The sequence below is a fragment of the Empidonax traillii genome, unplaced genomic scaffold, assembly GCF_003031625.1.
Source record: "Empidonax traillii isolate 1590-97213 ecotype Southwest subspecies unplaced genomic scaffold, ASM303162v1 scaffold2:size4533513, whole genome shotgun sequence".
Taxonomy (NCBI): Eukaryota; Metazoa; Chordata; class Aves; order Passeriformes; family Tyrannidae; genus Empidonax; species Empidonax traillii.
This window is the reverse complement of record NW_020955195.1, coordinates 3878892-3895751: the sequence shown is the minus strand read 5'-3', so window position 1 is coordinate 3895751 and position 16860 is coordinate 3878892. Positions and strand designations below refer to the sequence as shown.

At 43.1% G+C, this 16860-nt stretch overlaps 1 protein-coding gene across 2 annotated transcripts in view; it reads right to left on the bottom strand.

Annotated features, from left to right (window-relative positions):
• Window positions 1-11040: 11040 nt before the first annotated feature.
• PIGG (phosphatidylinositol glycan anchor biosynthesis class G) overlaps window positions 11041-16860 on the bottom strand; it is an 80443-nt gene continuing 74623 nt past the window's right edge. For both annotated transcript variants that reach the window (XM_027901964.1, XM_027902048.1), the window contains one exon: window positions 11041-11335. In XM_027901964.1, coding sequence (XP_027757765.1) covers window positions 11104-11335 — 232 coding nt within the window. In that variant the 3' untranslated portion in view covers window positions 11041-11103. The remainder of the gene's footprint in view (window positions 11336-16860) is intronic.

Genomic DNA, 16860 nt, shown 5'->3' with positions numbered 1-16860 from the left:
CTGTGAGATGCACCTTTGAAGAGACATGATAGTGGTGTTCCCACAACCTGGCTTGTGTGCAGCTGAGTGGTGCAAAGACCCAGAAGCTGCAGTAGTTGTAGCAAGAGAGAGTAGAAGCTGCCTGAAAGCTATGAGTGATGTCACAGAACTAAGCAAAATGAGCAAATATACACTTCCGTTTGGAGTGGTCCTGCATGTTCCTTGGGGAGGTTGTGTTCAGAAAACAAGGAATTTCCAGATATATTACCTCTTCACAGGTTGCTATGTTTTTCTTTCACCATGAAAGCCCATGAAAGCAAAGAAATTCCCAGCCACTTTCTAGAGTTTTGCTTGGTCCTTTGTAAAACAAGCTTCCCTCCTTCATTCACAAGCTGTGGGCGGACCTTCCTTTAGATGTTAGCTTCAGGGAGCAAGAAACTCTGTGAAGCAGGAGCCATAAAATGAGTGTTTTGTAAAACATTCATGCATGAAAAAGGAAATTGCTCTGTACTATCAGCTCTAGCAATGCTCAGGGTATAATGTCTGTGGATTTTTGTACATTACATTTACAGCTTTCCCACCCTTTTCTTACTCTTTCATAGCATGGTTTGGCTCAGAAGGGACCTTTAAAGACCCTCTAGTCCAGTGTCCCTGCAAAGAGCAGGGACATCTTCAACTCCATCATGTTGCTCAGAGCCCTGTCCAACCTGACTGTGAACATTTCCAGGGATGGGCCATCGACCACATCTCTGGGCAACCTGTTTTTCATCATCCTCACCATGAAACATTTCTACTTTATATTTAGTCTAGGTCTCATAGAATCATACAATATTTTGAGTTGGAAGGGACCTTGAAGATCACTCAGTTCCAACGCCTCTGCCATGGTCAGGGATACCTTTCAGCTGACCAGGTTGCTCAGAGGTCCATCCAGCCTGGACTTGAACGCTTCCAGGATGGGGCATCCAGGGGTTCTCTGGGCAACCTGTTCCAGTGCCTCACCACCAACACAGTAAAGAATCTTTTCACAATTCTAATCTACCCTCTTTTAGTTTAAAACCATTACCCTTTGTCCTATTGCTACAGGCCCTACTAAAATGTTCATCCCCATCTTTCTTACAAACTCCCTGTAAGTACTGAGAGGCTGCTGTAAGGTCTTCCCAGAGTCTTTCCTTCTCCAGGTTGAACAACCCCAACTCCCTCAGCCTGTCCTCACAAGAGACACGTTCCAGCCCTCTGATCATTTTTTATGGCTCTCCTCTGGATCTGCTAGGCAGATCTGCTTAGGTCCAAGTCTTTCTTGTACTGTCCTTCTACCTCCACTACATCAAGACACATTGCTCTGAACACATCTGAAGCTGCAAGGATGATCATGACAGGATCCCCTGAAGTGCTGACTAGTCAGCAAGCAAGGCTGAAGATTAATAGGCAACGCAAAACACTACGGGCTATGAGACCTCAGCACCCTAATATTGTAATATGGGATGCTGCTTATAAGAAATCCTCCAACGTAGAACAGGTTAAATCTTCCACAAAATGGAGAGGGAGGGTGCCCAGTAAAACCAGTCAGTTTGAATTGGCAACTCTTATAAGTGCTACTGGTCTTCAGACTAGACTGATTTTCCAGCACTGGTCATTTTATCCAGCCTATGTTTTCATATCCTCCTTTATTTCCTTTGTGTTTCAATTCAGGAATAGAGTCCATTGAATTTAGCCACAAGCCCTCTACAAACACCTTGAAAACAAATTTCCACACAGCTTTTTCACGTTACCAGCCAACAAGTTGAAGGGATCACTGCCTGACAAGGGATTCATGTGCTTAATTCTTTTTCCTCTGTTCATTTGTTTCCTGGTGTTCTCTACGGCCCATCTGGCGGCCTCCATCTGATTCCAAGCACTCCATCCACACTGCTCTTCTCCTGCCTGCACCTGTTCTCACCATCCTTATCCTTCCCTCCCACCAAACCACTCCCTTCTACGACCAGCACTGCTGTGTTCTTCACCCTGTATCCATCTGCTGGATGCAGACCCCAGCCTTGAACACATGAGTTACTGGATGTGTGTCTCATCCCTTGAGAGGGCTTTCGCATTTTCGGGATCTGGAGCTTTGATTCCCAGACCCTTGAGTCAGAGAATGCATCATTCTCTTTGCACGATCAACAGCACTTAAGGCAATTACACTCAGAAAATAATACTCAATATGCATATGCCTACATAAAAGCAGCATGACACTGACAATTCAAATGCAGAATTAAGACTGATTTGGCCTTTATTTTCTAAGAGTACTTAAGAAATCTTAAGCAGTACAGCATCAGGCAAACAAAAGACTCCAATGATGGCAACTGGAAATTATTTGAAAGTTAGGGCTCTCTTGGCAGTGTGAGCCAAACTCCCCTGATTTCAGTGGGAATGGAGCTAGGCCACGAAACGATAAAATCAAAAAGCCCATTCCAGGGAAATGGTATGTTTAGAGGGTTTTTCTTGGGATGTCACATGTAAAAATACAAGAAAATCCAACTGGACTGATGAAAAGAATCCAGCAATTCAATTTAAGCATCTTACAGCAGGTGAAACACTTCCAGGGAAGTTACACTTTCTCTGTATTCCACTGAGACATTTTCAAACTATCACATACCAAAATACAGACTAATTATAATCTTTGCATCAAAGAGAAAAAAACTGCCCAATCTCTGAGCTTTTGTTTCATCTAATCTACGTTCACTGCACTCCTCATGCAAATGAGCACATTTGTTACAAATGGAGTAAAATTACTTTGCTGATCGTCTAGTATTTTATCATCTGAGTCTTGGGCTTTGAATATTTTGTTTGTGCATACCCGCGTTGCGGCTGTAGCTAAATAGGAAGGGTTCTCAGCGAATTTTTTTGCACCGCCAGGTGATTCAGAGCAGGGGGGACTGCACCCCCCCCGCCCGAGCTGGATGGGGGAAGACTGTCCCCAGCGTCTCAGGACATGCTGGAATGGTGGGTCCCTGAAGGGGAGCATCCCAGGAACTCAAGGGATGGGAGGTAGGCGGCAGGCACATGCTGGAACTGCCCTCCTGGAGCCTTTTCCCAGAGCCCACCCTGCCTCATCTGCGGCATCAGAACAAGGTCTCCCTGACCCCAGCAGGCCAGCCACAAAACCAGCATGGGACTTTCCTTCAGGCGAAGCATCCTTCCAGGTTTTGTTTTGAGCTAGAGGAGAGGTGATTAGATAGGTAATATTTTTCTGCTGTTGTTGTGGGGCTTGTCTGTTCATTTGTTTGTTTACTTCTGGGGGTTTTTTGGTAAAATTGTTATTTTTCCTTCTTTATTCAGACTCCTGGTAATTTTTACCTTGTCTATGCTGGAGGGAGGGGAATTTAAAAAAAAAAAAAAAAAAAAGAAGAAGAAGAATAAAAAAAAGGAAGGTTCATCCCATCAGAGGTCTCACCTCCAGAACATATTGCCATTAAACCAAGACAACCTGTCTCCTTGCCATGGTATAGCACCTGGTATACTTTCAGTATCCTTGTGTTTGCCCTGCAAAATTCACCCCAGGGCAGGCGAGCAGGCTCTACACAAGTGTTATCCAGGAAACACGAAAAGTCTGACCTTTGGCTTTATGTCTCTGCTGATCTGCAGGCCAGGAGAGTACAGTGTGTCCCTTCTGGAAGTAGACAGCCCCCATTCAGGTCCCCACAGCACTTTGTGAAAGAGAAAGTCACCGTCCAAGTCCCAGGCAGGCTGTGTGACACGCCTGGCTCTGTTTCTGTTGAGATGGGAATCCAGTGCAGGCAGTGTCACATACCCTGTCAGATGCACCAGTGTGGAGGAAGGATGGAAAGGGTGACTCATTTCTATCCTGCACTTGTACTCAGGAACCAAAACAGGCAGCAGCTGTCCAGACTCCACCACAAGGACGCTGAGGCACAGCTGCAGGTGTTGGCCATGGCCTTCATCAAAACCTAGAAAAATTCTGCTTCTGAGGCACATTTGCCTGATGACTCTCTCTCTGAAGAGTAAGAAGGACCTTGTAGTAGCTTCTTCATTATGCATTTAAAGACCAGGGAAACTAGCAAAGCCGGGACTCAACACCTATTTTTGCCTAAAGCCTACGTGCATGAACTGGTCAGGCAGCTGCTGTTATATGGATGGACACTAGCTAAGTCCTGACTACCCAGTCTTTGCAGAATCACAGAATTATTAGGGTTGAAAGGCACCTCTTGAGACCATCTAGTCCAACCCCCCTGCCAAGGCAGGGCCTCCTACAGCAGGTTACACAGGAATGTGTCCAGGTGGGTTTTGAACATCTCCAGAGAGGAAGATTCCATGATCTCCCCAGGCAGCCTATTCCAGTGCTCTCTCATAATCAACATAAAAAAGTTCTTCCTCATCCTGAGGTGAAATTTGTGTTTTAGTTACGGCCATTGCTCCTTGACCTATTGCCGGGCACCACTGAAAAAAGTCTGGCACCATCCTCTTGACACCCACCTTTGAGATATTTATTTGCATTATTGGGATCCACGCTCGATCTTCTCTTCTCTAGACTAAACAGGCCCAGGTCCCACAGTCTCCCCTCATAAGAGAGATGCTCCAGACCCCTACTCATCTTTGTGGCCCTCTGCTGGAACCTCTCCAGTAGCTCATTGTTCTTCTTGCCCAGAGCCCAGCACTGGGCACAGCACTCCAGATGTGACCTCACCAGGGCTGAATAGGGAGGAGGATCCATTGACCTCCCTTGACCTGCTGGCCACTCTCTTCCCGATGCACCCCAGGATCCCACTGGCCCTGTTGGCTGCAAGGGCACACTGCCAGCTCATGGTCACCTTGCCATCCACTAACACTCCCAGGTCCTTCTCTGCACAGCTGCTTTCCAGCAGCTCGGCCCCCAACTTGTCCTGGCACTTGGAGTTATTCCTCCCCAGGTGTAGAAACTACATTTGCCTTTGTTGAACCTCACTAGGTTTCTGTTTATCCAACTCTCTAGCCTACCAAGGTCCTCTGAATGGCAGCACAGCCTTCAGGTGTTTCAGCCACTCCTCCCAGTTTCATTTCATCAGCAAACTTGCTGAGGGTACAGTCTATCCCTTTGTCCAGGTCGTTGATAAACAGGTTGAATAAGAGTGGAGCCAGTGGGGGACACCACTGACTACTGGCCTCCCACTGGATCCTGCTACACTGATTATGGGCCCTCTGAGCTCTGCCAGACAGCCAGTTCTTCATCCACCTCACTGTCCTTTCATCTCACCCACATTTCATGAGTTTACCTATGAAGATGATAGGGGAGACAGTGTCAGAAGCCTTGTTGAAGTGAAGGCAGTAGAAGGATCATGCCCTGAGATCTCTGTTCGTGACACATTGCTGCTGTTTAGCTGAGATGTGTGAGAACTCAGAATATCCTATGACCTCTGCTTTGCTCCAGGTTGCTCCAGGTTTGATTGAAACAGTCAACTGAAACAGGTCAGCAGTATGAATAAGATCACATACATTTTCCTTCCTTATGTTCCCCATTCTCCCCCACCAGCAAAAATCTCTGTAAGATGTTGAGATGAAAGCATATTGGAAGTCAGCTGTTGTGAGCTTAGGTGTAGTTGAACTATTGCTCCCAGTCAGGTAACTGTCTTGATTGTTATAGTTGGGGTTTTTTGTTTGGTTGGGTTTTTTTTGTTGTTGTTTTGGTGTTTTTTTTTTTCTTTTTTTTTTTTTTATTCTGGGGTTTTCATAAAAGGGATGCATTTTGGCCTGCTCAGGGAAGCTGCATCTGTTAAGAGGGCAGATGGGATGAACAGCACCTAGGTATGATTCAGCAGCATGTTTTCTTTAATTTGATCTTATGTCCAGCTACCCAAAGGATCTACAGACGAACCCTGCTCAACAACTGCTGTACACAAATGGTGACAAACCAACTTGTGCCAAACCAGTAAGCCTGAACAACTGCAGACACTACACCACACTCCAATGCTGTGTGACCACAGACTCAGTTTTTTGAGGTAACCACCCCAGACAAACAGCTTTTGCAGGTCAGCAAAAGCTTGAGACCAGCTAGGGCTATTTTGACTTACTGGGAAATTCTACAGCCTCCGAAAACAGCACCCTTCATTCAAGCAGCTTTTTCTTTTTTTTCCCTTTTTTTCTTTGTCTATTACCTGGAAAAGTTAAGTTCAAGTCTTCCAGGCTTATCTTATCTTATCAGCAGAGATAACCAGCTCTCAGGGTAACAGCTGCAGGGTCTTCTGAGTGTTTTGGACCTTGTGTCTTCCTGCTGGTGACCAGTGCACCAAACACACAGTACTGGGCGCACCTTTGCTGTGTGAGCTGTGCTGTGTCATGTTCTGCATCACCAGCAGTCTTTGCAATAGACATCACCCAACAGGCATCACCTCTCCTTCCACTGATGATACTTCTATATCTAAGGTGTAAATGCACAGCTATATAAAATAAAACTGAAATTAACAACAGTTTTCAGCTGTGATGCTTCTCTCTTCCAGAAAAATAAAACATGACACGTTTTATTTTCTGTTGGTTAATTTATTTATATTTTTATCATGAAATCAGTGACAAAGCTCTTTCACTTCAGGAAGTAGCCTAAAAAATTGGTCAGTTAGAAATGGCAGAGACAACTTCAAACACAACACAGAATGCTTGAAAAATGCTGCTTGGAGGAGCCCTCTGGAGCTCACACAGTACAGCTTCCAGCCAACAGCAGGGGCAACTAAATGAGGCTGCTCCAGTGCTGGAAGATCTCACTGGCCCCCATCCCAGCAATAAACACCCAAGTGAGAAAAGGGGCCCCTTTGTGACCTCTTGGCAATGTCCCGTATTGAAACTTGTGCCTGTTGCCTTTGTATCTCTCCCTGTGCCCTTCCGAGAAGAGTCTACCTCCATTATCTCCTTGCCCCACCTCCTGGGAGCTGACTGCAGCCAAAAAGTCTCTGATGCTTCCTCAACCCCTGACTGGAAAAAGGCACAAATCACAGTGAACTTTGGTAATTAAAGTCATGGTTACACAAAGGTCTGGTGAGGGTGAGATGGGAGAGAAATGCTGAGGATCTCTGCTAACCTAATTGCTTAACCAGCAATTTATAGTAATTTATTTAGGCGACCATCTAATTACCCACTAAGAAATTAGACAATTGTCCTTGGTGCAAAGCCCACCAGGATTAGTCAAAGAAACTCCTCCCACTGAAGACCTTGCAGACTGAAGGAGCACAGGTCTCATGGGATCCACAGAGAAAATCAATTCAGGATTCTGTAAAACCTATGGCATGTTTTTAAGGGGCTTGATAGAACATGTTAGTCATTATGTAATACTTAGGGAAAGTACCAAAGGTAGGGAAAAAGAAGGTTCAAGACGGCTCAGGAAGGAATAAATGTGGGAAAGTAGAGGCCAATGTGGATAAAAAGGGCTGCCTCAGTATAAACAAGCTTCTGTTTATACTGAACAGTCAGTGCTATTTCTCTGTGGGAGTCCACTTCATCACTACTGTGTGCCCCATCCTCTCATCAAACCCTACTTCTTTGTGAGTGCACCCTCTGCTCTTGGCAGGTACATGTGAACACCAGTGAACTTCAGTCTGGAATCAGATTGACAAAACTTCTCTCAGTGAGAGAAGAGGTCTGGATACCAGTAACAAGCACAGCTCATGACCTCTGTGGTTCCCTTCTCTGGGTGCCAGCAGCAAAGCGGGCCAGTGGGATTTGGGCCAGGTGCTGGACAAACTATCTGTGCAAATGAGTGTGTGTGTGTGTGTGTTTTTCCTCCAATACTGATCAGCTGGGGAACAAGATCAGGCTGTCAGGGCTGCTCACAGTCTCCCTTGATGCCCACTGGGTCTCCAGACCTGTTCACCAGCCCACAGGCCCCATCCTGCACCATGACCAGCCAGGGGTGTTTGCTTGGATGGTACAGCAGGCGGTCAGCAGCCCTTTTCTCCAGAGCTCCAAGGTGCCTCCAAAGAGTGGTCCTCCCCCCCAGCATATACACCACTCCTCCAATTTGGTAGCATTTCCAGATTTGCCCTGGTCTTGCCCTCCCCTCATCCAGCTTGAGAAAGATTTTAAATTGCTTTACCCCTAGCACTGCACTGCTGTTTATCAGCCCCCTGGGGGACCTGAGACCACTGAAGGCAACCCTCAGAGCTCAGAGATCCAGTCCAGCTTCAAGCCCATTGATCCACACCTCAACACGTGGCCACCAAGCACCCAATGCTAAAGGCCTCGATAAAGTTGTCCAGCATCCAGTGCTCTTCCCTTCTCCACAGAGTCTAGGTGCAGCAGCCTAGCACACATGCCTTGCCTGCTGGAAAGGCTGGGGTGCACCCTGTGGATCTTCCACTGGCTTATACAGAGCCAAGAAAAACAAGGTGGGTTTTTTTTTTCTAGAGAGCAGAAATACAGATATACAGAACCTGAAATATGAATAGATTTAATTTTTTTTTTTTTATTAAACCTGAATTCATTTACAAGAATGAAGCTCGAGCTTCATCATGCTCTGACTCTGTAGGACTGATGACATGTTACCAGCTTTGAATGCCAGTGAGCTGAGCTGACCGAGGGTGACCTAGTAAGTCTTGTAAAGGAACCTACAGACCACTGTAAGTGGCTGAACCTGGCCCTGACCAACAGTGAGGGTGTTGAATGGAGAAATTTAACATGTCAAAACTTTCTCCACACTGAGAAAACATTCCTGCTCAGAAGGTATTTAAGGAGGCGTCTGTGCCCATGCACAGGGTGCACTGCCAAGGAAGCTGCAGCCCAGGCTGATCCCACACCAGAGCAGGGACTACAGATGAGTTGGACAGAAGGAACTGGCATGCTCAGAATGGCAAAAAATAGCATCCCTGCTTCCCACAGCACTTGTATCCTTGACTGAGGGTCTGGAAAATGCAGAACATGATGTGGGGAGACTGGATGAGAAGGGAGGTGGAACAACCAACTAGTGAGGTAAGAATTTGTGTTGAGACATTTGCATTCTCTGTACATTCAGATCAAATGCCAGAATTTTATGTTGATTTAAAACAAAACTATTTTTACATAATTCCCCGGTTAAAGTCTGTTTGCCTGTGGCCAGAACCAACTCATTCCTCCACTGCCTGAGTTTGGCATTGCTATAGCCCGTAAGCTGAGGAAGCTACAACTTCATTTGCCTATGCCCAAAGAGAAGGGGTGAAAAAGAATAAAAATGGCAATTCTGAAGTAGAAAATACCATGTATCACCTAAACTGTGAGTTAACCTAAGACAGAGGCATGGTGTCTTCGTCTTCCTTCCTCTCCTGGTCTTGAAGATCTGAATAACACAGTTTTCCCAGGACCTTTTATTTTAGCCCAGATGCAATCTGGACATCTTCCAACTTCAAAGGAGAAATTATTATTTAACTAAGTAATCTGAAGAACTGCAACCTTAATTCACATACAGTATTTAAAACTCCACTATTTGATAAAGTGTCCAAATGTACTAGAAGCAAAAAATATCAGAAGGAAGGAAAAGAGGATCTTGTGAATGTCATCCCACATTGTTTTAGGATTCTGTACACCAGAAGTGACTTCTTCTTCACCCCTTCCATCTCTTTATTAGCACTCTTTCTGTCTGAGCTAAACACAACCTGTTTGAATGTTAGGGATAATTGCCTAGGAATTAACTAAGTAACCAAAAAGAGAATATGTTGGTAATGCCCACATGGTTGCTCACCAACAGGTAACCAGAAGAATACTGAGAATGATAAAAATGGTATATTTGTACTACATTCACATACCATATTTTGCAGTGAAAAGTGATTTATTAGTATTTAATTTTACATCTTTTAACAGCTCACAGTGAATGGCAATATGTTGCCAGGGTACTGAACTTTGTGGTTGTTCTATAGTTGAAAAAAAATTCATTATTAGTGTTCAAGACGGCCTGTTATTAATACATAAAAACTAAAGGCCTACATTTTGAGATTTGCTTTATCTGAAATATGAGATGCAAAGTGTATCAGTGAGTCTAACAAATGGGCTATCAGCTATACAGGTCTTGAAAGCTTTCTTTTTCCAGATTTATGACAAAAGTTAAGGTTCTCTCTATGCTTCTCTTCTGCTATGCCTCTAATACATTTAGACTAAATCCTATCAGCTACTAACATGGACAAAAATATGAGGCAAAGAAACACACATTAAGAATATTGATAGTCAGTGTAGTCATCGACATATATCTTCTTGACAGAAGCAAGGAAAACAACATTGTTAGGAATTAATTACAGCACATTCAAGTGAGATGGCTAAACTGGTCACGGGGGGAAGGTGATGCAAACTGCAAACATATCTTTTATTCTGCTGGTAACTTAGTCCATTAAACTATTTTCCTATTCACTGCTCACAACTCTCTACCATCGTGTGCAAAACAAGACCAAATGTTCAGCATGGCTGCCACCAACCTGATTTAACATTTATACACTGATAAGAAGAAACACAACATTTTAGCAGTGGATGGACTCCACAGAAGATTCATTACTTTGTTGGACCATAAGCATTTCTTATTCAGTGCCTGAAGTGCGGATCGAAATCCATTACAGATAATGACTGCACTCACCTTACAAAGAAAATGCTGCCTTTAAGTAGCAATGCTTCCTGCCCATGCAAAACAAGCAAAATCTCTTACCTGGGATATTTGTGCAATAATAATTTAGTCATAATCTAAATGCATCCCCTAGAAACAAAACAAACACAAAAATCCCCTGAGGCTAACAGACAGAATATCTTGTGAACAGCACCAAGAAATCCCGAATATTTTTAGGATCCTGTAGTCTAAGAAGGTAAAAAAACCGTATGTGCAGAAGATTTTCTCAGTGCCCACAAGGCACTGTTCTGTATTTATATTAAGATATACATTTTAAGGTTCAAAAAATGTAATATCACCATTCTGTTATTTGGGGAGCTCTATAATGGCAGCTACAGAACATAAGTTATCAAAAAACTAGTTCATTTCAACTCAACATTTTTAGAGCAAACTCAATTTTAACACAGGACAGACCCTGCAAACCCTGATCTTGACCCAAACAAACAAGGATACTCTTCAGAATTCTACACAACAATTTAAAGCCTTTATTTTCCTTCTTCCATTCCGGTGGCACCGGGCCTCGCGGCGCAGAACGGGCACGCCGCGCGCGCCTATTTCCAATCCTGCGCTCTGTGAAGGTGGTTCTGATCCATGGCTGTGAAGAACAGGCAGACAGCGGCCGTGATGAACACGTGCACTCCCTCGTACAGCAGTTTTGGAGAGAAGACGCTCCATATGAACAGGTGGTACCGCAGACCCGTCACCAGAACAACGTAGGCGGCAACCGGAATCGAGCGCATCAGGGCGTAGCAGAAACAGCCGTGACCCACCGCTGCTGAATTCCTGGGGACGAAAACAGAGCACTTTATCTTATCCCCAGGCAAAATTAGTAAAGCTCCTCCACTCTTGGGCAGTATTTCTCAACACAAGGAATACTCACAGGTCTAATACTTTGTGTTAGAAGGCTGATGATTGATGCGATTATGTAACTAATAAAGCTTGTTCTTATCCCCTCTATATATGCTATAATGTGTAAGTATGTTAGGTGTGAGCATAGCAACTCTCATTGCAGTAAAGGTATCCAGCAGTTCACTTCACGCTTTAATGGTTCTGGGCTTTAATATATTTTGTTCTAGTTGTTGAAGTCTATATTAGCCAGTTTCAAGATAGCTGTGTTTCCTGTTGGCCTTCCAGTGCCTTTCCACAGAATCTGAATGTTAAGAGGAAGAGAACAGACTTCAGTTCTCTTCACGAAGCTTCCTAGCCTGTTCAGTGGGTCACCAGATGGAGTCTGTGCCCCTCGTAAAGAGCACAAAACTTGCCAGAGTACACTGCTGCCCACAGCCAGTAACACTGTACAAAACAACATAAAAATCGTGCTGCTGGAAAGCTTTGCAGAGCTAGCTGGCATAAGGTTCTCCAGGGAATACCACATTCTCAGGCCTGCAGGAGCAATACACGGCGTTCCTGTCACAGCCGCTTTAGCTCAGCTGGGTCCGCTGTATCGCAAGAAACACCTGCCCCACATGCGACCCACGTGGTCCAAAACTGCCACACTGATGTTGTGCTCTGGTGGGTGGCAAGAGTCAGGTGAAAATGGAAGCGAAAGGGTTTTATGCACTCTGATTGTTCTCCCTCTCCTGAGGTGCCAACTCGCAGCGACGGTGCTGGGTTGGCCCCTGTCCAATTTCCCCAGACCACATCTGCAGAGGCTAATTCAGGCCAAACTCACATGGTTACCTGTTCAGACAAAGGGAAGCAATAAAGGTATTTTGCTGGAATAATAAGAACATTTTCCTCTCCCCGTCAAAATATTTAACACCATCAGTTCCCAAAAGAACTCGCTGGCAAAATGCAGAAATGTTTTACACTGAGGTCCTGATCTGAGAATCTGTTCTGCTCCTCCCAGTTTTTAATTCTGATCTTGTTCCAAGTAATGAAAATTTAACATGACTAGCACTTCTGTGAGATGTAAATTAGTCACTTATGACTAAGTTAGCTACAGAATGCAGTATTTTACATAAACCATTAAATTTCTTATTCTTTAAATAAAAATAAGTAGGATACAGCCCTGTTTTCCAGTGAAGCCAAGATTTAAATTCCCAAGGCTTTCAGCGCAAGGAAGAACAGGTCGTGTTGAAAGCAGAGTTGAAAAACCATCTAAGAGCAGCAGGCATGAATGACTCCAAAACATACCTTCAGTTCACAGAAAACTATTTCCCTTGCTGTTTAGCCAAGGAAACTACGACTTGGGAGTGAACTAGGCTCCTCCCTGCTTCTGCATAACTATCTTAGTCTTTAGTGAGCTTGTGTAAAAAATCAGCTTTACATCTAATAACTAATTCTGTTGACAATGATTTAACAACCTGCAGTTCACTCAGTCTTAGCTACTTTCATGCTGAGTGAAAACAGTATTTGTAGTAAAAAAAGTAGTTGTTGGATGCCACAGCGGAACGGACGTAGGAAATGGCTTTTGAGTCACACAGGCAAACAGCTAATTTTTAAACCACTTTCTAGAGTCAAAAAATGCACTTTAGACCATCTAGACGAAGGCTATCAGTGGTTGTGGCTATCACATTTATTGAGCTCAATGATGGGGTTTTAGACGGAACACGAAAAGTGAGTGCCTACAGACTTACACATCCAGGTCTTTCAAAAGCCTTGTATTTCAAAATTAAATTTCAGTTCATATATTTTTCCCTAGTTTGTGCTCACCTAGCAACACATTTAGTGCTTTATGGTGAAAAAGCTCCTAAACATAAATCAGTGGTGTTTAAAATTTTTTAAATGGCTATTTCTTAACTATGAAGAAACTCTCTGGAAGCTTATTTTGAATTAAATCTCTAGGTGTTCATTTCTTTGGCTCAAAAATTAAGTAAACGTAATATTTTAGATATTTCATTTTATACTGAAATGAGAGCACACAGGGATCTTTACTAATAACACTTAAATTTTGCATTTTCATATTCTGGTTACTGGCAAAGTATCCCCAAGTCAATGATACAAAACATTCTGATATCATCAAAATGATGGACTGTTTTTTGCTTATATAATGGCTTCACTTCCAAAGGGTCTCATTTCAGCACTCATTTCACCTCTCAAAAAAACATAGACAGCTACCAGCAGAGGGAAATCTTGGCCAGTTTCACAGTATAATGCAGTGGGGCAATTTAGAGAAGGCAACAAAAGCACACTGTACCCACAAGGTTAAACTGTCAATGGGGTTTTCAATAGTAGAACAATTAGGTTTATTTTGGTGAAATTAGGTTTATTTGGTGAAAGGTTTCACACGTGTTGTTCTTGAAACAGCACTGGAATGACTGAGCACAAGCCAGCTAGAACCTACTTGGCTGTTCTGACGCTACAACAACAACTTACTTCTTCAAGCACATCCCCATCCTTTCTTTTTGCTTCAGCCAGGGACAAAATTCACTGAACAGCTAAGAGTAATGACTTTGCGAACTCCTTCTGCTCATTCACTGCACACAGTGACCACAAGGAACCAGGCCACAGGGAAGGCAGCAGCCAGGGAGCAGCCTGCTTTTGATAATATCACCATGACAATACAGTTAGTTCAGCTGGTTCCTGAGTTATTCTGAACGGAGTCACCAGAAGAACACAGAAAGCTGTCTGTGGCATGCCACTCGTGTATCCTACTGTTCATGGTCTGGATCAGCCAGTCATGAATAACCTTGCAACGCCTCAGTGCTGTTTCAATAAAAATAATGGAAGACCACAGGACAAATCTAAGGCATCAATCCGTAAACGCTCCATACCAAACTGCCTCTTCAACAACCAAAGCCCTTCTTTATTTAAAGGAGAAGAGCACAGAGAAATGTAAACTGTACACACTACATCCATGTTCTGACAAAACCAGCCCAATTCTAAGGCCTCTGCACAGAAAAGCAGTAAAAAAAAAGGAATAGTCAGCCTAATACTGAGCTCCTTTAGCAAGTTCCCCTACGAGGACTTGAATAAGAAATCCAAGTGTTAAAGCTAACAAAGCATATCCAAACTTCCAGAAAAAACAAACAAACAAACAATTACTTTGGAGAGACTTTTGATGCAAAGAACACTACAGATTCACACCACTAGACATGCCATTTTTAGACTGAAAGCATCAAGTATGCTCTAGAGCACATATTGTCTTTCAACAAAAATCATCTCTTTTAATTGAATCCTAAATACACAGAAAAACCGTGCCCAAGAAATTGTGCTATTAATAGGTTTTCTGCTTCTCTGAATATCCGAAATCCTGATTGCCAATGTTTTGTCAACAAATCTTTCACCTCTCAATCTGTCTCTAAGGTACCATTAGAATGGATAAGTACAAGGCTTGCAAAATGAAAAAATTATGGTGCCAAAAAAAAAGAAAGAAAAATAACTTTTCTTGTGAAAACGTATCTCCCAGTTATATAGAATACATGGCAGATGGTGGTAACAAATTTTGTAGTTTAAAAATCAAGCAAAAAGCTCCATAGACGGCTCAAAAAAATGCATCCACAAGGAATTTTAAAATACACTGCTTTACAGTGTTCCAACCCTTGTTCCAACCCACCAAATCAAACAAACATTTTAGAAACATGCAAGCATATGAGCAAGGAATACCCTAGAACTGCAATTTTTCTAGAATTGGAGGAGGAGGATTGTTTCTAGAGGGTTTCAGCTGAATACTACCGCCTAGATAATCCCTTATTACTGAATTTGCCTATTTTAAGGCAATTTTTACTGTATTAACATTTTTTCCTGTATTAAGTGGCACTTTCCAGACATTCTGCAGTTTCAGCGTGCAAGATGTCCCTTTTTAGTGCTCACTGAAAAATAGCTGGCATTTTGTTAATTTGTCCTGTACATATTAATAAAGGGTTGCAGTCAGAAACAAACCCTTGTAGCACTCCAAGTGTCTGCAACATCTTGGAGCATCTGCAATCTGTATGAAATTTCTCTGATCTAAGCAAATACCCATCAGTTTAGCAGCAAGAACAAATTTGCAGCATCTCTCCCCCATGTCCCACTCTCACCTAGTTTGATTCTTACAAGGCTTTTTTAGACTACAGCACAGAATCCTGCATTGTCGGGAAAGACACAGTTCCAAAGGAACCAGGAGTCCTTTGGAAATTTACACGATCAACTCTGGCCCCTGAAAACCATTCTGAACGAACTCCCTAAATTGCACATCTATCAAAGATTTATATTAGACTGTAAGTAGAAATCCAATTACGCTGGCATTGGGCCAGAAGGCCTGAACAGCCACTTTGAATGCCTACTATCATCATTTAATTGCTCAGGTAAGAAATCAACTGTATGTTTAGTAAAGGCTTCTAAAAGCACTTTTCTTGGAAATTGCGCTCATTTCTCCAAATACTGATCCTGTGGCAATCAACTTAAAAAGTACTGGAAACTCTCTGCTTTGCAGCTTCACTTGGTTGGTCTTCACCTTCCTGTAAAGAAATGAGAAACAGCTCACAAGCTCAAATATCTGAGTCTTTTTCAGGACTGCAGACAAAGAAACAACTAAACTGCACTCTAGGCAACAGGGCCACGCAATCTCTAGGTTTCTTCACAAGAAGCTACTCTTTTTCAGTAGGTAGCTCTGATTCAGGAAACCAGCTTTCTCCATGTAAGCTATGATGGCTATTGCTGATTTCCAGCCATTCTTCAAACACAGGATTTGCATGAAATCCCAGGTGCTATGTTTGATATGTTTTTCCTCACTACCCCTGTGGTGACCCACGCTGGTATCTATGCAGTGACTGTTCCTGCCTGTTATCATGGCTCCAAGCATTCCCAGAAGTCTCTGTTCAGGTTATCTTTAGCATGTGTTGTTCTGTTCAGGTCCAATAAAAAAAAAAAAAAAAAAAGAAGTAGAATCAGTCTATTTATGTTGTCACTGGCCCAGAATTTAATGCAATAAGATATAACTAAATAATCAAAGTTCCTAACAAGCAAAATACAAATAGTAAGTATTTCAAAGCATAGGTATTCCATTTTCTGCAAGCATTCTTCCAAAGTTCACTTAACATTTCGGAAGGCTTTTGGTAGAAAAAACCTGAACCACCTTTACATTAGCATCATACATACAAGGAATAACAATCACATTTATAACTTGATTTTGTGTTAAGGTGCATCTGTGGCTCCTGGCCCATCTTTTTAAATAGTTACTAGCATGGAGAAATGTGATCATCCCACTCTACTCAGGGCTTGTCAGGCCATACCTGACAAGTATGTTCATAGTACAATGTTCAGTTCTGGCCCCCACCACTCCAAAAACACATGAACAGACTGGAAAGGGTCTGAAGGAGGACTGGAGAGGATCAAAGGGCTCTGCAAGGTAAGACTGTAGGAGTTAGGTCTTCTTCTCCATAGAG